This window comes from Erithacus rubecula (assembly GCF_903797595.1).
Source record: "Erithacus rubecula genome assembly, chromosome: 3".
Taxonomy (NCBI): domain Eukaryota; kingdom Metazoa; phylum Chordata; class Aves; order Passeriformes; family Muscicapidae; genus Erithacus; species Erithacus rubecula.
The window spans coordinates 114,736,549-114,762,256 of NC_136689.1; the positions used below are offsets into that span (position 1 = coordinate 114,736,549).

The following is a 25,708-nucleotide window of genomic DNA, read 5'->3' on the forward strand; positions in this document are numbered from 1 at the left end:
AACTATCACTCTTTTTAATTTTTGGCTTGTATTCCAAGATGTTCATACCTAGCTACCTGACTAGATGAAGGATTTGGGGGTTTTTTTCCTGTCAGAATTCAGGGATTCTTTCCTTTAAAAAAATAGTGTGGCTGTTGAAGTTATTTCTGGGAAAGCAGCTAAATAATGGCTTATTAAGCTTTTTCCTTTAGCAGATTGTGCCTTTTTGGCAAAATGTGAATATGCTCAGCAATCACTTGAAGTACTTAAGTTATTTGAGCTAAAGGTTAACAGACTGTTAAACATCAGGCAATAAAGCCTCTCAGTATTTCTGTACCCAGTGCTCTTGTTCCACATCTCTCTGCATCCCATGAGGATGGTTTCCAAAGTAACGTGTGGCTGCCTCACCCAGGGCTGAGCTGAAAAGTGACATCTCAAACACTTGGTAAAGCCTAGAGAGGAGAGTGGGCTTGCACAACAACCACTCTTTTCCTGTTTTGGCTGATACAAAGGGAGGAAAAATTTGCCTTTTTGTGACTAGTGCAGGGTTTGGTTCTGCCTGTCTGTAGTGGAAGGGGATTGTTCCTTCCTTGCAGAGAGGTGGCCCAAGCACCCATCCCATGAGGAGCAGGCCTTTCTCCGGTGCTGTTGTCTCCGATCTCTCAGCCTGGGGAGGGAAACGAGAGAGACCACGCGAAAGATGGACTGACTGAAATTCAGCACGATGGTTGTAAAAATGTGAACTGAAATACAAATAGAGTTCAGAGGTGCTCTCCCGGAGAGCTAAGTTTGGGAGTGCCTGGCATGCTAAAGGCAACATTTAAATATGCAATGGGTATTAATGAGAGAAAATGGTGCTGTAAGTACGTTGCCGCCGTACTTTGTAGGCTGACAGAGCCATGTGCCGTGCCCGTGGCTGAAGGCAGTAGCCGCGTGGGGCCGAGTCGCCAGTCCGGTGGTGGCCACGGGGCTGGGGCAGCTGTGGGTGTGGGGCGGGCTGGGACCTGCCCTCCCTGAGGCCTTGCAGGGCTGGGACCTGCCTTCCCCGAGGCCTTGCACTGAGCACGGCGCTGCCCCTGCGCCGCCGATCCCGGCGGGCCGTGCTCTCCCCGCGCCGCCGATGAGGGCTGAGGGGACGGCGCCGGGAGCGCCGTCCCACACAGACCTGCCTTCTCCCCAGACCTGCCCTCTCTCCCCGCCGTCCCACACAGACCTGCCTTCTCCCCAGACCTGCCCTCTCCCCCCGGCTCGGGCTGAGGGCAGCCCGGCCCCCGCCGTGCCCGCTGCTGCCGCCCCAGCAGGGCCGGGCGAGGACGGGGCGTAGGAAGCCCGGTGAACAGCTGGCGGACAGGTCTGTGAGGCAGGGGTGCTTATGGAAGGAAGCTGAGCCAGGCGGGAGATGCTCGGTGTCTGGGCCGAGTCACACCTGGAATGGGGTTAGCTGGCTGTGGGGACACTGGTGAGCACCATCACCGTGGTCAGACTTTATTTTCCAAAGCTTAGGCAATGGCTGCTGAGTGCACAATGAGCGGGGCCACAGCTCAGTCCTTCCTATCACATGTGGTGTCCAGCCCAGATAATACAGGATCCAGGGAGATCCAGTGGATCTATGCTTGTATATTTCTTTAAACCCTTCTTGCTGAGTATTTCAAGGGATGGAGTACTAATTGCACAGGAGTAATCTCAAAAACACTGTGGAGGAGAATCCCTATTACAAATTGTCTTTAAACTTGCACCTTTGTTTCTTCAGGCACTAAACACATTCTAGCCCACAAAGTTCTCACCCCACAGGGTTTATGCTGCTGCCACACTGAACTGGGATCCAGTTACTCCTCTCAATGTTGATCTATTCGTCCTCCCAAAGTAATTTCTCTCAACTCCTACAGGGAATCTCCCATGCTGTGAGCTTTAGTTCCTCACCAGCTCCATAATTCCATGTCCTATCCTTTACTAGGTAGCTAAGTCTTATTTAGATTTGAGTGTTGATTCATACTGGCCATCTACAGAGAGGACTAAGGACATTTTGCAGAAGAAAATATGAAAGACATTAAAAAGAGATGATATATACAAAATACCATATTTTGACCTTAGTAATTCTCCTTGTAAATTCTGCAAAGTAGTGCCTCATGGTTAAGACTCTACTCTTAGGAAAAAGACAAGACTCTATTCTTAGAAAAAAATAGGAAGAAATGCAGCTAATACATAATGAAAACCATACTAAAGAGCGTGGTCAGCACTTGTAGTTGTAAAAGCTTTGCCAGTGGGAATCAGAATTGAATGTCTGTGAACATGCATGGAAATAAGTGCAAAATCAGCACCCTAACTGGGTGCTACAGATCACAGCAGGGTAGAAAAGTCAGATTTTAAAGAAAAGAGATGTTGCCCACTTTCACACTTTTAACAGCTATGACAGACTTCTCAAATAAGGGAGATAAAATTTTAAGTCTTACTTTTGATAGACTGATTATAAAATCTACAGGGGAGGTTAAATTAAAGAGAAACTTTAATCTCATGGATTAGAGAATTAGGTGAGTGAAATAAGTCACAGAGGAAATGAAAACACTAGAGCATTCTTCAGAAATTGACTCTAGAAATAGGGGATGCTTCAGTCATTGGAAAGAGCTTTGAAGTGAATTTTAAACTCCTTCAAGAATTGTTTGAGAAAGAGACTGTTTTACTTTGTTAACATATACCTTTATTATTACTGTTATAGCATGGCCAGTGCTACCATCATTTCTTCAGAATTTATTCCCACAGCTGGATAAAGAGTGCAAAGATCTTGGAAGATGGATCCTGAATTGCAGAAAATGAGGGAAATTGTCCTTGTCTACCTTGACAGAAGTGGTGGCCTTCAGAAATTTGTGCATGATTGCAAAAAATATAATGGTATTACTTAATACATAGTCTGTTAAATTGATACATAATGTTACACAAATCTCTGTTACTTTAAGATACTTTTTTGCTCCTGCAGACTCAAAACAAAGTTATGCTGTTTATCGTTTCATTATTTCAATTAATCCTTCTGACATTGCTGAACTGGATGCAACTCTTGGAAACTATATTCTTCATAATCCCCTACAAGCTGCACAGATTTTTCAGTCAGTAAGTGTTTAATAGATGAGCAGACAAAAGTGCATCATCTAAATTTTAACTAGATTTTCCTTTCTAAAATAAAGTTATTTTTCCATCACAGGTATGCTTCGTAGCTATTAAGACATTATCACTAATTGAACAATTGCAGACAGAAGCCCAGGTGAGCCTGCATTGGTTTTCTCAATTTACATCTTAATATTTTTGTATTAAGTTTTCATTTTCCCTTTGATTGCAGTACTTTTTGTAATTAAAAATAGCTGGAAGTCTCACCCTACCACATTGCAATTGTGAGATTAAGTAATATGAAATCTAGTTCATATTTTTAATGTGTTTCTGAAATTTTTAACAGTTGCATATCACATTGTGTTAAAGCAATTTTAAATAAAAGTATGTTTTTATGATATTAATGCCATTGTGTCTCTTGCTAGATCAGTATATTGCTGAAACCAACACATTTGCCACCTTTACCAAGTTATGTTCTGAGTCTTTCTACATATCCCTTTAATTACACATCTCAAAGATTTTATATGTCTGAAGGGATAGTGATTGCAATGGGAACTGTAACAAAATACACACAAGGAGCAAGATTTCTTTGTACTGAGGAAACCTGTCCATTCTCTGAAGGTAGTAAAAAACATAAAAATCTTTCAGTACTATTTTAAAAGCTTTTAAATAAATTTAGTAATGAGAGATTAAAAAGCTAGCCTTACAAAGGTATTTTCCTATAGTTTTATGGTGCATACATTTTTGTAATGAGCACTGCAGGATTTTTGTTAATTGAAAGGAGAGCGCTTGCTCAGCATTATTAAATGTTTTGGAAGAACAGCTATGCCAGCAATCTCTTTTCCTAATGCTGAATTCAGTTTACAGGAGAAAACATAGGTCACCTGTATAACTTGAATATATCTAGTATCTTAAATAACTTAAATACCTTAAATAAGAATATCTCAAAAGTCAATAAGCTAAACTAGTAAAACACCTTTTTCTTTGGAAACTGTTTCTGTCTGTAAAAAAATATCTCAGAACAATATGCTTAAGTGGCTGGCAAAAGCTTCTAGCAAGGAAAATGTGATGCTTTAATGAGTAGTTGACTTGTGTGGAACTCCTACTTTGAGTGGTATTACTGAACTGCTTTTTGCTTCTTCTGTAAGAGAGACCATAGAGTTATAAGAGATGCAAAATCCCAAAGTTTGGAGACTGCAAATTAAATCATACAGACATCTTTATGAGGACATGTACCTTGAATAGTGACTACCCATATCCATGTCACTCCCACACCAGGCAGAAGCCACAGTGGCCTCAAGAAAGCCTGGCCAAGCTGTTCAGTTTGGGAATGTGCAGTAGGAAACTGCCATCTCGTGGCCAACACAATAAATCAGATGGATTATTTTACTGGAATATGTTAAGGGAGGCTCATCTGAAGAAACACATCATATAGTTAGAATTTCACTGTCTAGGATTTTAATTGCTTCTGTTCTTCATGGGAAATTTTAAACTAAAGCTATACCCTCCTATTAAATGGTTGGTAAATTATTACTTTTTTTTTTTAGGGTTTAGGTGCATCAGAGTGCATTGTCCTGGAGCTACAGAATCTGCTACAGTGAGGACTGATTTTGTGTGTAGCTTGTGTTCTTCACCACTGCAGGAAGACATGAAATTTAGAGTACTTGGTGGTAGGATCTATGTAATCTTACTTTTGGATCTGGTACTTTCCTACTTCTGTTACACAATAAGTAAACAAAACATTTAAGTGGAAAAAGCCCACTTAAAATACACCAGTCTTTTTAAAAAAAGATGTTTTCAAGAGAATTAACCTTTTTCTTTGCCTTTGTTTTGAAAGACAAACAAATAGTTGAAATGATTGATGCTAAAATTCTGAACGCTTTGAAAGGACATTCCATTGATAAATCCCATTTTAGGATTCAGGCATTTACGTTGTTCTTGAGAGGTAAGCTGAATTTTGGACTTCTGTCAAAAATGTTTTAGAATTGATCTGCAGTAATCCCTTGAAATTGTAGCAATATATTGAAATATATTGCAAAAAACTATCCATTTTCTTTTCAATGCACTGTCCATTTTCTTTATCATGAAATCTATTTTCCCTCACCTGGTGTGCCTTCCTCATCTTTTGCAATAAATAATTAAAATTGCATGTTTTATTTTATTCTAGTCCATTATCAATCTGGCATCCAGCTGTTTTTTGTCAATGTTAAATCATAAAATCAAACATTCAGAATGTGTCGTTTTCTGACCATGTCTTTAAAATTGTTTTTATGCTCTAACATATCTGTAGCTTTGCCCCCCTGCTCTGTTTTTTTATTATTTGCAGATGAACTGGCCAATAAAATGACAATAGGAAACCACTACAGGATTATAGGAATTCCAGCTTGTGTACAAAATGGCCTACAAGCAACTGCATGTATAGAAGTAAATAGTGTACAACTCTATAAACCAAGTGGTAAGAAAATTCCATTAAAAATCAACTTCAAAAGAACCTGGAAAACCTCCTAGCCAAAAATCTTAAGAATTGGTACAGTTTTTTATTATCTAGAGGTCCAGATTACAAAACCACTCAAAGACTTTCATCTTACAGTCTGAAATGTGTACTTCCTATTATTTGAGAGTTATCTGCTTTTGCCACTTTCTATGCATTGGGAAACTCCCTAATTATTTACTGTAATTCTTCAACTTCTCTTTCCATCTTCTCATATCCGTTGAAAAGTACTTTGGAGTCATATAAAATTGACCTGATATTTCATTTTGGTTTTCCTTCCTTATTCCATCAGTTCTAGCAGATCATGTCTGCTATCTTTCAACCAGTAAAATTAACAGTGTCAGATGCTTACATTCTGAATTTTGTGCTTAATACAGAGATGTATTTGTTCTTGGTAAGTTTTTGTATCAAGACTCCAATGGTGATTTGTCCTAACATACCTGCATAGGTCACTTTAATGTGTTTGTTCACCTATACTTTGTTTCCATTAGGTCCTTCTTCTGTCAGTGAAAATTTTAAGTATCTGCTCTCACTGACTTCAAGTTCATGCTGGAGGTTTACTGCTGTCCTGGCCAACATCTTTGCTTCTCAAGTTGTTCCACCAGGCACTTACAATACTCTTAAACTTGCAATATTGCTGAGTCTAGTACAGACATCTGAAAAAGAAAATACAGATTATCTGGATCTCTTGATTATGACAAGTGACACACTAGTAATTGACAGGTAAAGAGATTCTTTTTTTTCTCACATAAATTAGAATTTAAAATCTAGTCTTTTTGAGGATAATAGGATTAATCTTACATGAAAAGCTCGAGACTTTGTTTTATAAGAATATACAAGGCTCCACCTTAGTTAAATACTCAATTTTTGTCCCTGGAACATTTTTGTTTCAAATGATAAATCTAGATAGAACTTCCTTAATTATAAAACCTCATAAAACTCTCATAAGATCATGGTAAGAATTTAACACTAGCAGAGTTTTGCAGACCTCAGACAAAACATTCTTCTAAAATAAAAACTGAAGGCTGTCCCAGAAGCTGGTAACAAAACAAAGTGCTCATCTTTTCAAATCTTATTTATCAATTTAAGCCCTCTCATCACTGATTCCCAGCTATCAGTCTTTTGAATAAATAAGCAGTGTATAAATGGATACTTACATTTTTATCTTTTTCATAAAAGCCATTCTAATAAGGCATCAGAATTTGCATGTATCTTTACACATAAGACTATAAATCTGGTTGTTGTTGCCTTTTAATATTTTTCAATATGCATTTTATGTATTTACCTATTCATGCAACAATAAACTGTTAACACAATTTTACATACACTGCAGAAAAGTACAATATGCTCAGATTTACATTAATTTAAACAGAATTACTTTCTCCTACCTTAAGATCTCTGAAAGGGGCATGAATTTTATTTTCATTTGGAAGTTATTCAATCAATTGAGTAATATTTTTTATTGTGAAAAAAAAATCCCTAAACTTTGACCACTTCAAAATTTAGCTGTAGAAATTAGTTGATATTTTTAAAAACATGAACTGCAAGATTTCTTTTTTCCCAGGTTAAGATTTATTATGAGAAACAGGAGTTCAGTGTTTTAAGAATCAAAACATCTGGTTTATATTAAAATAGTTGCACACTGTGAATTATGATCAATATTGTAATTTGTACTATCTTGCATGTGCACAGTTTTTACTGTCAGCAGCCTGTTGCTCTATTTATTAATTCTTACTAATTTTACTTAGTAATTTTTTCTCAAGTTGTAATAGAAGGGCAAATCATGCTCTGACATCTTAAAATCATTAAGAGCCTTTGATTGTGGAACCAGACAATTTGCAACCCCTCTGTGCCAAAGAACATAGTACAGGGGATGAAAAAGATATCTTATACCCTCTTTCTCCAAAAGAATTGGAGAGGAGTGTGTAACTCAGGAAGGCAGAGCTCACAAGTCCCAGCCTTTTCATTTTTCCCAGATGGCCAAAATTACTAATCCTCTAAACTTTTAAATCACTGGAAAAGTTTCTGTAGAATAGAAAGAGGAGTTAACAGTGTGGGGTTAAATTACAAAACGTATCTGATTTCCTGGGAATTACTTCTGCAACCCATGATTTGCCTCCTGTTTAATCCATAAGAAATACAGTCTTGATGACAGCTGTTGGATAGCAGGCTTGAACCTCTACTTCTGTATTCAAAGCTTAACAATTAGTTTTGATGCAAGTTTCATGTTGAGGATGTTTTGTTGTTGTTTCTTAGTGAGTCTTAATACTTACTAAGCAAATAATTTAACAACTTATGACTGACAGAATTATTTAATCCTCCAGGCTTCTGAATTACAGCTTGTGTCTTCTGCCTCGTGGCATACGGCACCCACCTTTCAGTGACATTTTTCCTTCTGTGTCCAAAGATAAACATGGAACTGGAAGTGCCAGCATTCAAGCTTGCAGTGCTGTGCTGGCCAAAGGTGGCATCTGTTACATAGGAGACCTGAGTTCATATAAAAAGGATAAACTTGAACTTCTACAGTCTGGTAATCTCCCACCTCCTAACAAATGAGGGGATAGAACTAAACAAATATGCAAATTCAAGGCTAGGTTTGTTCCCCCAGCTTATGGCCCTCAAATGCTGCAAAAGTCTATATGCTGGTTTTAATGGGTACGTGTAAGATACAAGGACAAAAAAGCCAAGGTCTTGTAAAATTAAATCTGCTATGCTACAGACATTATTAATCATAACAATTTAGAAAAATCATAATCATGACTGATTTCAGATAGAATTTACAGCTAAGCTAAATCTGTCACGTAACTGATGAATTTTGTCTTATCATAGTGTTAGAGAGCAGAACAACAACAGTATTTATTCCTGGGAAGAAGTATGGAGAAGAGGCTGACCAACAAGTTACTGTTTCAGTTCAGACCAACTTTTGGTCCTTTGTAGATGTGGACTCTTCCTCAAAGAAACACATACAAAAGGAGAACTTTCTTATTGGACAGATGGTAAAGCACATGCCTTGTGATGAGAGGAATTGTGCTATGGCTGTCATTTATGTTAATTTCCACCTATAAAATAATGAAAACAATAAAACTTGTATTTCTGAGAAAGTCACAATTTAGGGAACTTTAAATCAACTATCTTCTAAAATGAGATAGCTTTCCCAAAAAAGTAGGTATCATTCAAACAAAATTTTACCAAGTCTTACAGGTAATTAATTTAATCTTGCAGTACAAGTGGATATAGGATATTTCAGATACAAAATAAGGTGATGCTTCTAAAAGTCAAAAGCACAAAATAAAGGAGATGTTTTCTTTCTACGGGTCTTCTCTTTAGGATATGAGTTTGATTCCAGTTAACCTTGTAGATGGTTTTGGACTCTTGATCTACAATGAGTTTCCTTCCTGTCGCCTGTCTTCTCCTGTTGTACATCATATCTTGAAAAAAGCTATTAATCCTGAAGCCATGCTGTACAAAGTCTCACAGCAGTTCAGAACACAGGATTATGAGGAGGTAACAGATTATACACAATAATTTAGAAATGCATTATATTTGTGAATATCATACTGGGCTTGGCATCAGAAGGTTCTCTCTGCTGTCTGCTTACTTTCAATACTCGCTTTCTGCCCTTTACCCTACCATCTTTCCACTAGCACTATTACTATCATTGACAAAAGCAGCTTCAGTTCTTGAAAAGGGTCAGTATAATAAATACAGTTTGCTCATGTTTCTGGAAAACATACTAAGTTAACATTCATACAAGAACAGATCTCCAGTATCTACTTTTGACCAAAAAGTTTACAAGCAGTAGTAGAAGTTGATACTTCATTCTAATCAGATTGTCAGTAGCATAACTAACAGATGATTCCCTCACCCAGAAATGTTTAAGTCTGTGTTGGATGAGGCTCTGAGGAACGTGATCTAGTGAAAAGTGTCCCTGCCCATTGCAGAAGAGTTGGGATAATCTTTAAGGTCCCTTCCACCCCAAATCATTCTATAATTCTGTTTACTATCCAAGATCTGTCATTATTATCCTTTGTATCTTCCTTATTCAGCATAGCCAAATGGTGACAACTGTCTTTACCATTAAAACTATTGGTAGAATATATTGTCCAGCCTGTATTACTAGACTGCTGTTATATTAAAAGGTGTGAAAAAAGGTCAATTCCTTATTTTCCAGTTAAATATTTAAAACGTATGCCTTCTCTCTAGTTTATTTTGTGTGCTAGAAATCTTCGTGTTGTACTGAGTTCAGAAGCAGAAAGTCTCATTCAGGGCTATTATCTTGCAAGTCGCAGGGTGAGAAGAGATTCCATTCATGGATCAACATTATCAGCCTCTGCACTAAAAATTCTGTACGTCCTACTTTCCATTTGCAAAGAGAAATTCTGCTAATCTGCTCAGGAGCTTGTTTAATAAAAATCTACATAAGACTCATGCTTTGAAAAGTTCAAGTATAATCTTACTATTTATGAATGCCATTTATTTTATATATTGACACTGCTAAAAGAAACCCAAGTTCAAAAAACTTTGTCAGGCAAAAAAAGAAAACCAAACAAAAAACAATGCAACTATTTATAAAACATGTGTCATTATTAAAGCTTTCTAGAAAAAAAGAAGGGGTTTAAATATATGCAGCTTTATTATAGGAGCAAATAAGTATTAATGGATAACATGCCAACTTCCACTTTTTAGCACAAGAAGTTAATACATAATATGTATTTTGTCAGTGGTAAGTGTAACTGCACAGCTGACTTTAAAAAAAAAACCACCTCAGTGTTAACTTTTAATTTACTCAAGTGCTTGACACAGACCAATACACATTGCACTCCTGCCTGCAGTATTTTTATTTCTGACATGCTCATATTGATCTCTTAGGATTTCACTGGCTAAGGCTCATGCCAAGCTCAGTTTAAGACAGACAGTACTTGAGGAAGATGCAGTGATTGCCATCCTGTTACTTGAGTCATCGCTGACCCTAAAACACGGTAAACAATCACAACAGTTCCTCAGTCTTGGGTGCATCACTGTCAATTTTGTCAGTCTGAAAAGATTCTACATCCACTGACTGCAATAGCAGGCAATTTCAAATCTGAATCCAGATCTTCCACTGCTGAAGACTGGCATTGGAGATGTCTGACAGTTTGTCTCAGTGCTGTATGTAATGAGGCCACAGGCCAGTACCAAGTCTGTCCTTCATATTGGTTTATTTAAGGCACTGCTCCTCTAACACTGGCTCTGGTTAAACTAAGGACAGATTTCCCTCCCTGGGAAAACCAAAAACAAGGGTTGGAGGGGTTTTTTTGTTTATTAAGCATCGATCATATTTGTTCACATATAGATTTGAAAGTGAGGTAAGAATTATGAACTAGGATTGCATTACTAAGTAATTTGCATCACAGTTCTTTTTTTCCTCAAAGTACTGACAAATACCAAGTCTTACAGCTTAATTTCTTCTTTGCCTAGGCACATCTGCACTATGTATAGCACCAAATCCTGTATTTCCATTTGACCTCAGTGATGAAAACTCCCTGCAACAGAGAGATATTTACCTCATGCAGTGTCACCATCAACTGCTGAAGTTTATTGCTGCCTATAGCCCAGGAATTCACATTAACAGTCACGAAGAGTAAAAAATCCACTCTAAGTAAAGCCTGATGCTTTGGCTTTTTGAGAGGTTATATTAAAAAAAAAATTACTAAAAACTTAGAAGAGTAAAAACAGTGATGTTTTACCAAGGAATAAAGCATAGCTAACCAAACTTGAATTACAAATTTTGTGAGTTATTTGTAGGCAAGAGGGATGTCTTCATCCTGGAAAGCCATGGCTATACATGGCTAACCAGAACTTCTCTTCCTGGCTACCACTCTCCATTCACTGTTAAGCAAGGAGTAATTTAGGATTCAGAGGTTTTAATAAAACTACAACTAAAAATTAAACCACCAGTTCAGAATCCAATATTTTATTTCAGCTACCTGAATTTTGCAGTTTTTCTTGTTGCTTCTTTTCAAATGTTTATCACCGAAAGGGTTAAGGAGTTTCAAGAACATTAAAACTCTTCATAGTTTAAGTCAGCAGTCTGTACTTACTCATGGTGTATAGATTTTGAAATGTATAAAAGTATTATCATACTGCTTCATGCTCTGTGTCTTTTTTTACATTATAGCAACATAAGATTAGACAAGATACTTCTGCAACCAAAACCCAAACAAAACAAAAAAGCCTGCAAAACAAACAAACCACAAAAGAAACCCATCAAACCACCCCAACCTGCAAAGCCCAGTGCTTCCACATTATTTTATATAGACTGCAGGGGATAGTAGAATGCTACAGTTAAGTAAAAAAACAATTAGACAACCTGGCAGGCAGGTAGCTCAATGAGTTCAACTCCACTGTAAAACAAATGAAGAATGTTTGGTAGCAGATTAGGTGTTTGGAGCACAGCATGCTTCCCCAGCTATGGGCTTTCCTGTGCTTCATCTTCCTACTAAGGATATAGCACTAGACAGAATCCTCAGCAAGCCTTGCATCTGAGAGCTGCACGTAAAATAAAAAAACTGCAGTAAAATTGTACAGACTTTGTCAAATCAGGACAAGCTGAATATTTAAGGCTTGTGTTACTCCTACCCAGGATGTCATCCAGCAGGATCAGAGTGCTACTGCTCCCATAGCATCAACAAAAAAGAAGTTATTGAAAACAGAAATCCAAGATTTTATTCATACCCACTACTAACACTGTAAACACTCATTTAGACAACGCAAGTTTTCTCACATTTTTATCTTTGCTTTATTCACTTTTGATCCATTTATTTTATACACTCAAAAATTCATACTAGGTTCTAAGACTGCCCATAAGTCCAATTCTCTTTCTAGAGTGGCACTGTACCCTGAACTTCATACCAGGATTATTCATTTTCATTGAACAGCTACTCCCCTGCCATTCTATGGAACCAAGCAGTATTTCGGACGAGCAGGAAGGGCAATGGAAGTATTTCCAAGTGCATTAGAACTCCACATTCCAGGCTGCTGTTTTCAAGCTAAGAACAATAACAATAATGAGTTAGTTTCCTGTATCCTTAATCAATCTTATACAAAGGTATTACCCTCACTGGCATTTCAGATCTCAAGATACACATCAAAGAATATTCAGATGGGTAAACGGCAAAAGTCTCATCATTATGCCAGAAAAATTAGTCTTTAAGGGTAGACTGAAATACAATTCCTTTATAAATCATTGTTTTTGAGAAGCAATATTAATGGACTTTCTGCAATAAGAGCACATTTTATCCTTGCTTCTCCCCAGTTTCTGCCATGAGCTCTTGAAAACTGGAAGACTGCTAGCAGTACCAAAAGGAAAGGATGGTTGCCAACATGGCCAGTACAGGCTTTCCCTGGATGGCAGTACAGCCTGCAGGAGCCTAAGTACTGTGACAGTAAAAAAGCAACTGACCTTCTTGAACACCCACACTTCTACAAATGGGTGGACTCTCCTGTTGGCTCTGTGTGCACACACGAGGCTGGAAGACAGTGGAGGTGGTCATCTGATGTCACAGAACCTTGAAAAAAAGAAATAAAATCAGAAATGACAGGAGCAGATCAAACTGAAAAAACCCTACTGATTAGCTGGCACATCAGATATACAACACTGCTCATCACCACATTCAGTTGGGTAAACGGCAAAGGGTCATCATCACTATGCCAGCAGTTTCCTGCCTGTGTAAGGCTGTAAGCACAGTGGAATTGGTTAAGTCTGTCTCAAGAATTGTACTTCCATAAGGTGAAGCAGAGCCTTTGTTTTTACTGTTAAGCACAGAACAGATTGAGTACGGCCAAGAACAAGAGAAAACCAGCTCTGTTTGGGCACAAAAATGCAGGTCCCTCTCTTACATGCAAGCCCCAGATGCCAAGTATCTTTCCAGAGGTAAAGCTCACAACCACAGCCACCTTTCCCTTTGGAATATATTCCAAGACTGACACAGTTGAAGTTCCAGCATGGAATTTGATCTGAACATATTGTTCTTCATGTAATTCTCTGCCTTTCAACTAACATCCATGAATTCTTCAAATCAGAAGTCATGTTTCCCCAGTTAAAAACAAGGTTCTCTAATACAAGCCTCTCCCTTCTGACTCCTCTGGGATTCTTGGATTGCACTTACTTTGTTCTGGGGAGAAGTCTTAAGAGATTTTACAGCTGCTATATTACCTTTCGTTAGGATTTGAATCTCTTAACCCTACATACAATCAAATTTCTTCTTTTCCATTTGTAAGGAATTTGCAAGCCATTTAACAGCTTCAGAACTGTACATTCATAATGCTTCCCTCAACATCTTTACTTACAGTAAGAAACACTTACTTCTGTAGCTCCAGAATTCATGTGGCATCTTTCTGCTTGCAAGACATGGCAGAGTCCAGACTGAGGAGTCCAAAAGCCAGTAACAATCTCATCTTGAGCTTCACTTTCTGCCTAAAACAATGAAAAGATGATGTTTGATTCAGAGAGCTCCACTGCTGAGCCGCATTAACACTTCTTCAGGAAGAGTAAGCAGTCCAAGAAACAGAAACCCCGTGCTCTGTAATTACCTGGGATAGAGCATCAGCTGACATCAAGGTTAAGCAGAGGCATGACCATTTTCCTAAAACAAGCTCCAGTGTGAGGAATGAATGATTGCAGGCCAAGTACTGTGCTCCTAATGACCAGCCAAGCTGGGGAGAGGAGCACCCTGGCAGGGTACAGCCTTTAACCTCAGTTCATGTGCAACACTCTGGGGAACTCAGTGCTGTTTTACTACCAGTTGAACTGAGGTCAGCACTCACACCTCAGTCTGTAATGCAGGAGAGCATTATCCCAGAGGCTGCTGATACTTCTGGGGCCCTGTCCCTGCCAGACCACACCAGTTTGGATCTCTGCCTATAACCCAAAGAAGGGCAGAGGCTGGGTCACCTCACAGCCCTTAACCAATTCCCTACAGGAAAAAAAAGGTAATTTATCTTTTGAATTATGACAGACATTTGCTGATGAAAGCGACCTGTCAGCAAAACCAAGTGTCTTTGAATGTCCAATCTGTCATTCCTTTCAAGGCTTGATGAGCCAAGAGACAGCTCCAAGTAGCCACCACACAGCAGACAGTAATTAGGTCCCTCCCAGTGTCCCATGGCACCGCTCTCCGGGCAGCCTGTGTGGCTGCAGCGTCAGCCTGAACTGCACCACCCAGCACCAGCGGAACACAGGCACAGCTACAGAGCGTGACCATCACTCCTCTCAACAGCTGTTTACAAAAGCACCTGCAAACCGTCCCTGCAACTCCTGAATTACAGCCATTGCTCTGACCTGCCCTGTCGGGATTTCTGGCATTAACCACCTGGGAGCGGTTCTAATTCCTCTGAGAAGGCAGCAATCACTATTGCCCGGACTGCCGAGCCACGACCCGCTCCAAGGTGCACGGCAGAGATGGGGCGGCTGCGAATTCACACGGAATGTTAAAGGTCTGGAAGGGACCTTAGCGACCACCCAGTCCCAGCCCCTTTCCAGCCACCGGAGGGACACCGCGCACTGGGCCAGGCTGCTCAAGGCCGCACCCAGCGCGGCTCTACACACCGCCACGGGCTGGGGCACTCACAACCTTCCTGTCCCAAAGGCCTCACCACCCTCACAGCACAGAATTTCCGCCCAACATCCAACCTAAACCTCCCTCTTGCAATTTGTACCCATCAGAGTCGGCGGCCGCCGCTGCCGCTCCCACGCCCGAGGCCGGGGCGCGGCGGGACGGCTCCCAATGCACGGACCAGCACGGGCACGTCCCACGCCGGCCATTCCCCCCCTCCCAGCCCTGGCTCTGCCTCCAGAAGGGTCCCGCCGCATCCATCCACGCACCCACCGAGGCGCGCAGCCGGCTGGGGGCGGGCAGCGCGGCCGCTCCGGCGCCGATCCCCTCGGAAAGGGCGATTCCCGCCGGGACCCCGCCAAACACGCGGGGCGGGCGCGGCGCCTTCCGGCTGCGCGCGCAGAGGACCCGGGGAAAGCGGCGGGGGCGGGAGCGGGATGGGAAGGGAAGGGAAAGATCCGCAGCCGCAGGCGCTGTTGGGGTTCCGGCTGCCAGCAGCCGGGAGAGCGCGGGCAGCGCTGTGCCTGTGGCGCGGCGAGTGCCACGTGGACCTGTCCCATCCCTCCCAGGGAAAAAACGTGATGACAGTGGCCGAGGTTTGCCGAGATCTTTTAGGTTCCTCCGTGAAGAAGGGTGAAGCCGCCTTTGGGAAGCAGTGTAACAAACATTTTACAACTGTATTGGTGTTAAATGCCAGACTCTTGTGTTTCAGTATATTCGAGGATGTGAACTGTTCCTAGGAAATGTAGCACTGAAACCAAACATCAGGTTTGAAACAAGCAAGTTCAGAGGATCTGTTGTTATTCCACTTGTAAATTTCTAGAAGATAAAAGCTCTTACCCTGCTCAAGGGAGTGTGTTGCCAGAGCTGGTGTCTTGGTTCTGGAAGGAAAGGTCTAATTCTGATGCAGAATAATGTGTCCCAAGGGGAAAAAATTCCCCACTCATAAATATGGGGAACTCTTCTTAACTGATAAACTGCTGTTGGGATTCTGCATGTTCCTACAGATCTGTGACAATTCCATAAAATGCTGAAAAAGTCTTAGGGATATGGCTACAGTAAGTAGCTACAGTGCTTGCTGCTCCGATTCTCTGGATGCCTGCAGAGCATTGTAATTAGTTGTAAATACTGCAGGGGTTGTGGAGAGCTCCAGATTTTACCATACTTTTTAAAAAATGTTTTTCTTGGTAGTATTTTTGTTCTCCTTTTTGCCTAAATGTCATTTTAAAATTTAAAGTCTCCAGAGACAATATCTATAAATTCAGAATATTGTCATGTACAATGAGAAAATGCTACAGGTCTTGCAGCTCAGTGATAAAGTGTCTGAGATGTATTCTGTGTGCCACCTATTCATAACTTTCCATGTTTTTAACCCGTAGTGTTGAAGCATTTTTCATGCTTACAGAATCAGAACTAGAAAAACACTACTGATCACCTTTCATGATAACCACCTTGTCAATTTGATCACGGTGCTAAGTGGTGCATGCTGACTTTTGAACAGCTCCAGGAATAGTGACTCCACCATGTGAACTCCACCACTGTCCTGGGCAGCCCATTCCAATGCTTAACAGCCTTTTCTGTGAAGAAATTCTTCCTCATGTCCAACTGAACCTCTGCTTCCAGAATCTTGCAATGACATTTAAAGGAAAAAGCACTGAGGAGGAATGCTTTTTTCCCCCCTTTCTTGAATACTGTCCATTCCAGGTATATTATTTTGTTTAAAGCTTAGAATACTGCGGAGGCAGTTGAGAGCTCCAGTTTTTACCACAGTGTTTTTTTTGAAAATTGTTCTGGCTAATATTTTTTGTTTTCCTAAACATCATTTTAAAATTTAAACCATGAAGCCTTCAGAAAGAAGACAGCATCTATTAATATAGAATATTATCATGTGCAATGAGAAACCAATAACAGATTTTGCAACTCAAAGTATATAATATTCACCATATAATATTTAATGGAACATTTACCTCAGCAATAACAAACCATATGAGAAGTACTGTGTTTTACAGAACAGATACAACAGATGACATTTGTGCATTTAGTTTCAACTTTCCATGCCTAAATACAGATGTTTAAGTGAACAGCTGTACTATGAACAAGCTTTGGTGTCACCTGCTCCAGCATGTAAACCCCTTAAATGAAACGAGCAGATTTGTGGTTGTGCTGGGGTAGCAAACACAGGCTGAGCCTGGAACATGCAGCACAACCCTATGGGTGGATACAAGCAGTGCCCAAACTGCAGCACTCTGTGCAGGAGGGACGGGTCTCTCAGCACATTTTCACTCCATGAACATGCATCCACATTCCCAGGAATAGCTGCAAACATGTAGGACTGTCCGATGGGAGCAGCCCTGACCTGACAGCTGCGGTCAGGGGATTTCTGCCATCGGCTTTAAGCAGTGGAGAAAGTCTGTGTGGGATTGCAGTTGCTATTTTTAGCCTTGCCCTTCTCTTTTCACCCAAGTCTGTTTTGCCCTGTACTTGGCCATTAGCACATCACTCCTCTCTTTTCTCACAGCGCCTGTCCCAGAGAGGAAAAGGACACTTAACCCTGCAGGCAGCTCCTTGCTGCTGCTGCTGCTGCTCAGATTGGTGCTGGCTGCAGTCACCACCTCCCACTCCCCCTCATTCAGATCCCAGCAATGACAGAAACCCATTAACTTAATGAGGTATTAATTACATTTAAGAATCAATTCCTTCTACAAACAGCATTTCAGGAATTATAGTTTGTCTGTAGATACTGTTTTTAACTTAAATATATATATATATAAGGTGTAATAAATAACCATTTTTTTAAAAGCAAGGAGGGAGGTTAGATCTGTGAAGATGTTGATGTTTCCCCTTGGTTTGCGCTGTCTCCTTGTGCTGAGTGAGTCAGAAACTGTCCCGTGGCTCCAATGTACAACCTGGAACGCATGGGCCACTTCTGCAAGAGAGGAGACAAGCACAGCACTGAGACACCCGGGATCTTTGCACTCCAGCTGCAGCTCTCAGCAAAGATTTGATGGAGTCATGGTACAAGAAAATAGCAAACTCTTGCTATCACCAAAGAGTTCCTGTTTTGTCATTAGCTGGAAAATGCTTGGAGCTTGATAAGGGAGCCTCAGCCTGGATATTTGCTTTGGTAATTAATTTTGAGGCACAGCTCCCAGCCCTGCAATGCTCCAGCAAACAGGAGTAGTGCTGGCCAGTCAGCCTAGCTCAGTTGGTGTCACAGATGTTCTGTTAGTAGAATAAAACAAAGAATTCCTTCTCAAGGCACCAGGGATACTACAGGGATACACCTGCAGGGATTGCAGCCCTGTGTGCACACCCATTCCTGCTGGCTGGGCCCCACAACACCACAGGGGCTGCTGCTGAAGGCTGTGAGTCAAAGGGAATTTAATGTAATTGCACCCTGGCAGTCTTCAGCACTCTCAGCTTCTTGTTCTTGTCAGCTCCAGCTATTTCAGATGCTACAATTCATCTTTACACTCACTGATTTTTGGAATCATCAGTTACTCCTGGTGTTAAATATTTATACTGACAGCTTGAGTTTCTTCACCCCAGCAGGTTACTCACTGCAAGCAGCCCTGTGGTGTGGGTGGCTGCAGCCAGGCACCCAGAACTTGGGAGGGAGCATCCAGCTCCATTTGCTGTGCCAAGTTCAGTGTTAGAGAGGTGGGTACTTGAAGAGACAACTTGTCACACACATTGGATGCAAAAATACCTGAAATGCAGCCACACATTGTTCCAAAAGAATGCAGGTTTTTTAAAGACTCTTTTGGGAACAGACTGGCACCTTTCCTGTGGGTAAGGGGCACTCAGTAGTACTGCAGGTAAATCTCAACTCTTCTGTTCAAAGACCTAAAGCAGCTGCATGTTCTCACTTAGAAAGACTGTACGATCTCATTCAGTAATTTCATTTCAAGTGTGATGTTAAGAGTTTGTCACCAATAAACCATCCAAGTTTAAAGTCATTTACCATATTTTTCATTCAGTGTACACACAACTATACTTGGATATTTAACTTGCCTCACTATTTGCATTTACCATGCTTAATCAGTTTAGTTAAAGACTTTAAAGGTTGTCTCATATCCCATGTTTGGGGGTTTTTGAAGCACATACTAGGATTTGACTGTGACACATTTGTCAAATATATTAATAAAAGAATAATTGCTTAAGTGAATCCAGTATTGCTCTCTTCCAGTAGCCTGGGAAATGGGCATCTGGTTCATTTAACTGCTGTAATAACTATTCAAGAGTATTTTTCTGCCAGTAGTAGTTGGCAGTTGATAGAAAGTAGCATAAGAGACCTGTGTCCTTTCACTCTGACTGAGGGAACTAAGAGAAGCTATTTTGAACTTATTTTGAAATATATCACAGTATTTTTAAACTTAAATTATAGCCATCTTCTAATTGATATAGAGGTTTTGCTTTCTTTATGAGTCTGCTAATCATTTAAATGGCCTCAGAAGCCTACATTCACATCATGTTTTAAAATGCAGCTATAAACTTTGTGAACAAGGAACTCTCTGTGAATTAGGCACTTTTTAGAAATTAGAGATTACTTCACAAATTAATCTTAATTAAATCATTCTGAATTCAGACTCTGAAAAAAAAAATAAGAAAAGAAAACACCCCAGTGCTCTAACTCGCTCCCTGTGAGCAGAGCCAAAGAAAACACCCCGCGGTGTCTGAGCCCCATCAGTCAGTGAGCACTGCATTTGGAAACAGTTTCCAGCCCGGTCCTCTCCCAGAGCAGTTCCCCTTTCTCATCCCTTCTGCATTGCTGTGATTTTTTATTTTTTTTTATCAAATGGAAGAGCATATACCAACGAGAGAAATGCTTCAGAAAAGCACTTTAATGGAAGTAATTAACACATGGCTGGTAATTAATGCTGCTATCTGCCCTGGTCTGACTGGGCAGCAGAACCAAAGCAGTGGCTCTATCACTGCTGTGGAACAGTGTCACCTCACCATGCAGGATCCACTGGGTCTGTGGGGATCGCCAAGGTTTCCACACAGAGACAAAGAATATGCAAGTACTCCCGTGGTACTGACCTTCACTTCCAAAAAATAGGTTTGGATCTACACGAGATTTGGTATTTTGCTGCAAAGTCCCTGAAGCTGGAGGAACAAAGCTCCAAGATATTTCCATCGGACCCCTAAGACTCGGGCACAGTGGTTAGTCCAGGCAGAATTTCCATGTAATACCTCTAGGCAAGGCACAGGAACTCGAAATCTTTAATTTCAATTATTTACCTAAGGCCAGTGTACTCACTGGGGTCCAGAAGGCGGTAGCTGCTCTCGGCTGCCCTACCTTGACAGGGTGGAGGTATCCATCCCCGCGGAGGGTGCCCAAGCCCTCTCCCGCTGCCTCCTCCTCATCCTGAAGGCTGCGGGTGAGGTGCGCGATGTAGGTGGTGGCCAGGAGGAGCACGTCCAGCTTGGAGAGCTTGGTGTCGGGCGGCACGGAGGGCAGCGTTCTCTGCAGCTCCAGGAAGGCGTGGCGCAGGGTCTGCACCCGGCTGCGCTCCCGGGCGGCGTTGGCGGCGGCGGGGCGGCCCGGAGCGGGAGCGGCAGCGGGAACGGGAACGGGAACGGCCCCGGCCGCGCTGGAATTGCTGCCGGCACGGCGATCGGGCTCTGCGCCCGGGCTGCAGAGCTTCTCGCTGCTCTCTGCCAAGTGTCCACAGTCCATCGGTGACGTCCCCGGCGGCGAGGGTCCTGCAAGCAACAAGAGCATCTCTGAAGTAAGATGCTGCGGTGAGCTGGAGCCAGCGCGATCTGATGACAAGGATGGTCAGTGAAACACTAATCTTAGAAAATTAGGATTTTAGTTACCTTGCTGAAAACAATTAAAAGTTAGAAGGGAGTAGTTATCTGAAACTTAAATGATTGTCTGTCATTTTACGTTTGCTCAGCTGCGCTTACAATGGGAAAAGACAAAACTAGTGAGCAGAACCAAAGGAACATAGACAATGCAACCAGAAACCCATTCTTTGGAAAATTGGACTATCCCCAGAAATCATTTGTATTGTCAGTGATAGAAAATGTCAAGAGTTTAGGGTGAGGAAGACTCGCTTTACTTCCACCTTTTAAGACCCCTCCCCACGAAAACGACCCCAGACTTAATTTAAGAAGTCAATCATGCATGCGTTAAGCTGTTAAAGCTATTCAAGCTATTGTAAGAAGCGGGGATGAGAGGGGCTGTTATTATGAATATGTATTTGTTTGAATCCTTTGTTAATAAATAAATTCTGTGATCACCTGTGATTTTGCAGTGCATATTAGAGGATTAGCTCACTGCTGCCCAGCACTGAATAAACATTCACTTTCTAACTTTAAATTGTTAGAGAGTCTTGTCCGTCACAGTTGAGTATCGGTATTAGACCAATATTCATATTTTGGTAAATCAGTCAGAAACGCAGGCACTGCCTGTGCTAGGAAAAGCTGGGATGCAGCTCTGTGAGCCACTGCTTGCAAATTCAGCATCACACACGGGTACAGAATAGAAGTTAAAATATATGCAACGATCAATATCTGATTTTTTTGGCGGTATTACACAGAGCAAATTCTGTGAGTCACTCATAGCCCAGAGGTGACTTCTGAAAAAGCACAACAGGCACCACCCAGAGGCACTGCCACAGTGGTTTTCATCTACAACCAACTAAAAATTAGGCTACAGGCAATTTTTAAAACATATTCTCTCTATGATGTGGAACTGTTAGTGTATTTTCTGTTTTAGTTGTAATCATTTTATGAACAGTCTTAAAGGTGATCATTGCTCCACATACTAAGGAAAGAAAAATAGCAATTTTCAAATGCATCAGCAAGTGAAGCCACAGAGCATGGACTCAGTTTTTGAAAGGCAAAACTTGGCCCTTAATTTTAAAGGATCAGGAACTGACTTCTGTCTTCCCACCTGCAACCTTACTAAAAAAATTGCATGCTTATCCTTTCTCTTCAACATTTTCAAGCTTCAAAAGAATTTTGTAAGACTTATTTTGGCCATTGGGGAGCAAAAGAACTGTTTGAAAACAAAACAAAAGATCTTTTGGGAAAAGCTGAAAACAGTGGCCACAAGGTCTTTTCCCAGCTTTTTATAAAGCTGGTCAGTCAGTTCTGCCTGTAATACAACTCACAGTTCTTTAATTCATTCAGTTCCACAGAATGGAACACAGAAAAAATGCAATTCAATCAATATTCCCCAAAGTGCAGCTCTTCTCAGCTGGAATAATACCTGATCCTCTTGTCCTCAGCCAAGCAGCCCTCGTGGGTGTCCCAGATCCCAGCTTTCACGTGTTAGGAGTGTCTGTTCCTGTGACAGCCTGGCTAGACAAGGGCAGGAACAAGTTATTAAACCTTTTAATTTCATCCAAATACTACATAATTAAAAGTTTAAATAACATTGAGGCACATAAATTATTGAATATTTACATTTACAAGAATTAGTTCTTGATTTTGCAAAGCATTTCAAGCACACACTGAAGTCAAAGATTTCTATCAAAGACAAGGAAAGGTTTCTAAATAATCCTTTTTGCAATGTTGTAATCTGATGGTATTTAGAAGATATTATTATTGTTATTATTTTGGGTGATTAATTGTGGTTATTTTGCTATTAATGTGGCTCACAGAGTGTTGTAATGTTCTCTTTGGTATCAGTACGGGTTAGACTGGAATTATTTGTGAAATATTTTGGTGCATATTATAACACAAAATCAAAGGAAAAAAGTCCCACTATTCTTTTTTATTCTGGTATTTATGATCAGTATAAAATAAATCTTACATTAAGGCTTCATGAGCTGGTCTTGAGTTAGGGCTGAAAAATGGTCTTTACACTGGCTATTGCCTCTAACTTAAAAAAAAATCATTATGTGCTTTTTTTCCTTGGTGTTTGCTTATTGTGTTAAGGCATAGCCAGATCTAGATGAATTTCAATTTTAAAAAATCATCATTATGGAAATTACGTCAAGACAATAATTTAAGATAATAATGAAAATTGGTAGAAGAAACTAAAAATTTATGTTTAGCAGCAGCATTTCTCACCACCATCCCATCAAAATCCCATTGGTAGGAAGAAGTCTTCCTCAATTACTAGAAAAGTCTGGATTACCCAAGGATATGGACAGACTGAGGTTAGTAAAATAGAGTTAGTAAAAATACCTGCTTCTCTACTGAAATACAGGACTAGGGCTGGTTTGCACACAGTTTTGATTTTGCTGTGCTGGTGTATAACCACATTTAGAACTGGAATTATTTTGAGTGGCATACAATACATAGCAATGCACGTACCTAAAAACCTCATCTCCTTGAGTGCCCTTGAAATAGGAGTTTCTGGTTCAGGAGCTTCACATCTGTATGAGATAAAATCCTGGGCCTGTGGAAGAAAAGTACAAAATTTCAGCTGTGGAAATGAAAGATTTCATTCTGAATTATATTTCTCTGCTGTCAGACTTCCCATCAAACACAAACAGCAAATGGCCTGGGAAAATCTGCTACACAAAAGAAAGGATCTGCTGTAGGTATGCACATAAGTGAAGCCAAACCATGGTGGTTCCTGGATCCACAGCCAGGATCGCTTCTGCTGCACACTCAATCTGGGCAGCATCACTCTTCTCCCCGAGTAATCAGGTACTTCAAACCAGGCATTGCCCAAAAAATGCTGCTAAAAACTAAAGTATATAAAGAGCCTCTGGAAGACATCCATTCCTTTTCAAAATTTTACAAGAAAGAGGTTTTATTTTTAATATAATCACAGTAATTTTTGCAAGCACCCACTTGCCACCTGGTATGCTGAGAGAGTTGGAACAGGGCTGGGAAAGTAAGTTAAAATATTTCTGTTGTTATATTTCTGTTGTTTCTAAAGCACTTCCAGTGCAGTACTTCTAATGCATGCAGATGCATTTGTGTTTTTACATGACACTACAAAGACATGATTGGTTTGACAATTTTACCAAAAGAAACCCCAGCACAATATTTATTTTAATCTTATATTCTGTGGGAATGAAACGGTGATGAAGGCATCCTGCCCACACAGACAAGGAAAAGATGGAAAACGCCAAAGCAGAGCACACAACCAGAAAACAAACAGGTGGAAACTTTAGATAAACTTTTCAGTTACTCCTTAGGGGGCAAAATACAGTGAATCTGAATGATTTTGCATCGGTTTAAAAAAGGCCTTGCCCTCTGTAATTCGGTAACAGGTATCGCAAACCCTTTCTCTGGAGCAGAGAAATAGGAATTGCCTGTTAGTGTGCGGGGCAGCCCCGGCGCTCACGGCCCCGCCGGCTGCTGTATCCCAGTCCCGTATCCCGGCTGCCCGGGACGCGGCAGGACCCGGCGGTGCCCGGCCGGGGATGAACTTCATTTACCTCTCCGGCGGGGATGCATTTACCGCTCCCGGCCGGGGATGAACTCACCGCTCCCGGCCGGGGATGAACTCACCGCTCCCGCCCGGCGCGGAGGCTCCAGCCCGGCGCGGTCCCTCCCGGCGCCTCTGTCCCGTCCGGTCCGGTGCCGTCGCCCCCGGTGTTTATAAGCCGTGGCGGCCGGTGGGTGCGGAGGGGCTGTGTCGCACCTGGCCTCCTCCGGGCTCCCCCCTCCGGCCCGGGCGACAGCGACCGCCCCTCGCCGGGCGGCTGGGTCATCAATCACGGAGCTGTCGGGGCGGCACCGCCTGACGCTCCCCTCGACCCCCGCCCTCCCCCGCGCCCGGCCCCGGGTCCGTGCGGGTCCCGCCGCCCCGCGCCGCCGCTCGCCCCGCTCGCGCTGTTTTTCTTAGGATAAAGTAACGGTTTTGCTGGAGGAGAGAAATTTAATCGCTGGGCTGGGAGCTCAGGCGGTGCCCTGTTAAAAGCGAGCCCTTTCTCCTCGCCCCGCCGCCGCATCTCCGGCTCGCGGATGTTCCCGGGCGCAGCGGGCTGCCCCGGGCGAGGCTCCGGCCCGCAGCCGCGGGGGCAGCGGGTCGTGTGTGCCCCGGCACCGCTCCGAGACCGACCCACACGGGATGGAAACACGAACGGGATGAGGCGAGCCCGGCGGGCAGAGAGGGGATTTAACAGGGAACGGGGAGCGATTAAAAATCAGTAACGCTAATGGGAAGGGACAGGCAAAATAAATACCGGGGTAAGGAATTAGCCCAGAATAACATTTTGAACGAAGCTCGATTGTGCGATAAGAGAGACACAATAAATCAAGCCTCGGGAGCAGTGGAAAAACAAAGTCTGAGCGATTCGTTACCGGGTTTGCAGCCAAGAAAATTAAGGACTTAAACTTTAGCGGTAATTGGAAATCCCGGGAAGGGACGAGCCCGGTGAGGACGCGGCGGGCGGGAGCGGCGCGGAGGGAAGCGGACACCTGCCCTCAGCCCCGGCCCCGCAGAGCCGCCGCAATCCCGGCGCGTCCCGGCCAAACTCCCGGCCGGGAATTCCAGCAGCGCCGCGCTGCGGGACGGACCCTGCCCCGCCCGGCCCCGCCGCGCTCTCTGCCCTCGGGCTGGCACCCACAGCCCCGAGGAGCCGCCTCCGCCGGGGGCTGCATGACAAGGAGTGCTGTCGGGCTGCCC

The 25,708-nt window shown here is 42.1% G+C and overlaps 3 protein-coding genes and 1 long non-coding RNA gene across 6 annotated transcripts; 1 reads left to right on the top strand and 3 right to left on the bottom strand.

Moving 5' to 3' along the window:
- Positions 1–1,229: 1,229 nt before the first annotated feature.
- On the top strand, positions 1,230–11,694 carry MCMDC2 (minichromosome maintenance domain containing 2). Its single transcript, XM_079301536.1, has 16 exons — positions 1,230–1,330; positions 1,730–1,933; positions 2,737–2,865; positions 2,951–3,081; positions 3,173–3,232; positions 3,501–3,696; positions 4,623–4,745; positions 4,913–5,020; positions 5,402–5,530; positions 6,058–6,289; positions 7,891–8,096; positions 8,396–8,562; positions 8,894–9,070; positions 9,770–9,912; positions 10,436–10,545; positions 11,024–11,694. Exons 3-16 carry the CDS (start codon positions 2,766–2,768, stop codon positions 11,188–11,190), a joined length of 2,049 nt encoding a protein of 682 aa, XP_079157662.1. The 5' UTR covers positions 1,230–1,330; positions 1,730–1,933; positions 2,737–2,765; the 3' UTR covers positions 11,191–11,694.
- Positions 1,969–8,890, bottom strand: LOC306799909. 2 transcript variants are annotated; one of them, XR_013773711.1, is made up of 4 exons: positions 8,576–8,890; positions 7,460–8,053; positions 6,007–6,222; positions 1,969–2,772 (listed from the first exon to the last, which is right to left on the bottom strand). It is a non-coding gene; the product is annotated as an uncharacterized lncRNA (long non-coding RNA). The 2 variants fall into 2 exon arrangements; XR_013773712.1 differs by lacking the exon at positions 8,576–8,890 and having other exon boundaries at positions 7,941–8,078.
- A 551-nt stretch (positions 11,695–12,245) lies between the features above and the next one.
- LOC306799036 (uncharacterized protein) lies at positions 12,246–15,719 on the bottom strand (the record flags this gene model as incomplete). The annotated part of the gene is made up of 4 exons (XM_079299552.1): positions 12,246–12,594; positions 13,008–13,074; positions 13,911–14,017; positions 15,263–15,719. 4 exons carry the CDS (start codon positions 15,717–15,719, stop codon positions 12,590–12,592), a joined length of 636 nt encoding a protein of 211 aa, XP_079155678.1. The 3' UTR covers positions 12,246–12,589.
- Positions 15,720–17,090: 1,371 nt separating this feature from the next.
- TCF24 (transcription factor 24) lies at positions 17,091–23,783 on the bottom strand. 2 transcript variants are annotated; one of them, XM_079301590.1, is made up of 4 exons: positions 23,437–23,783; positions 22,385–22,472; positions 20,462–20,868; positions 17,091–18,085 (listed from the first exon to the last, which is right to left on the bottom strand). In XM_079301590.1, exons 3-4 carry the CDS (start codon positions 20,840–20,842, stop codon positions 17,972–17,974), a joined length of 495 nt encoding a protein of 164 aa, XP_079157716.1. In that variant the 5' UTR covers positions 20,843–20,868; positions 22,385–22,472; positions 23,437–23,783; the 3' UTR covers positions 17,091–17,971. The 2 variants fall into 2 exon arrangements, with proteins under 2 accessions (XP_079157716.1, XP_079157715.1); XM_079301589.1 differs by having other exon boundaries at positions 22,385–22,476.
- Positions 23,784–25,708: the final 1,925 nt, after the last annotated feature.

Coding starts and splice junctions, on each gene's coding strand:
- MCMDC2 (XM_079301536.1), top strand. CDS start 2,766: ATGGATCCTGAATTGCAGAAAATGAGGGAAATTGTCCTTGTCTACCTT. Junction 3,082..3,172: donor CTGCACAGATTTTTCAGTCA/GTAAGTGTTTAA, acceptor TTTCCATCACAG/GTATGCTTCGTAGCTATTAA. Junction 10,546..11,023: donor ATCGCTGACCCTAAAACACG/GTAAACAATCAC, acceptor TTCTTTGCCTAG/GCACATCTGCACTATGTATA.
- TCF24 (XM_079301590.1), bottom strand. CDS start 20,842: ATGGACTGTGGACACTTGGCAGAGAGCAGCGAGAAGCTCTGCAGCCCG. Junction 18,086..20,461: donor GATACCTCCACCCTGTCAAG/GTAGGGCAGCCG, acceptor CCTCTCTTGCAG/AAGTGGCCCATGCGTTCCAG.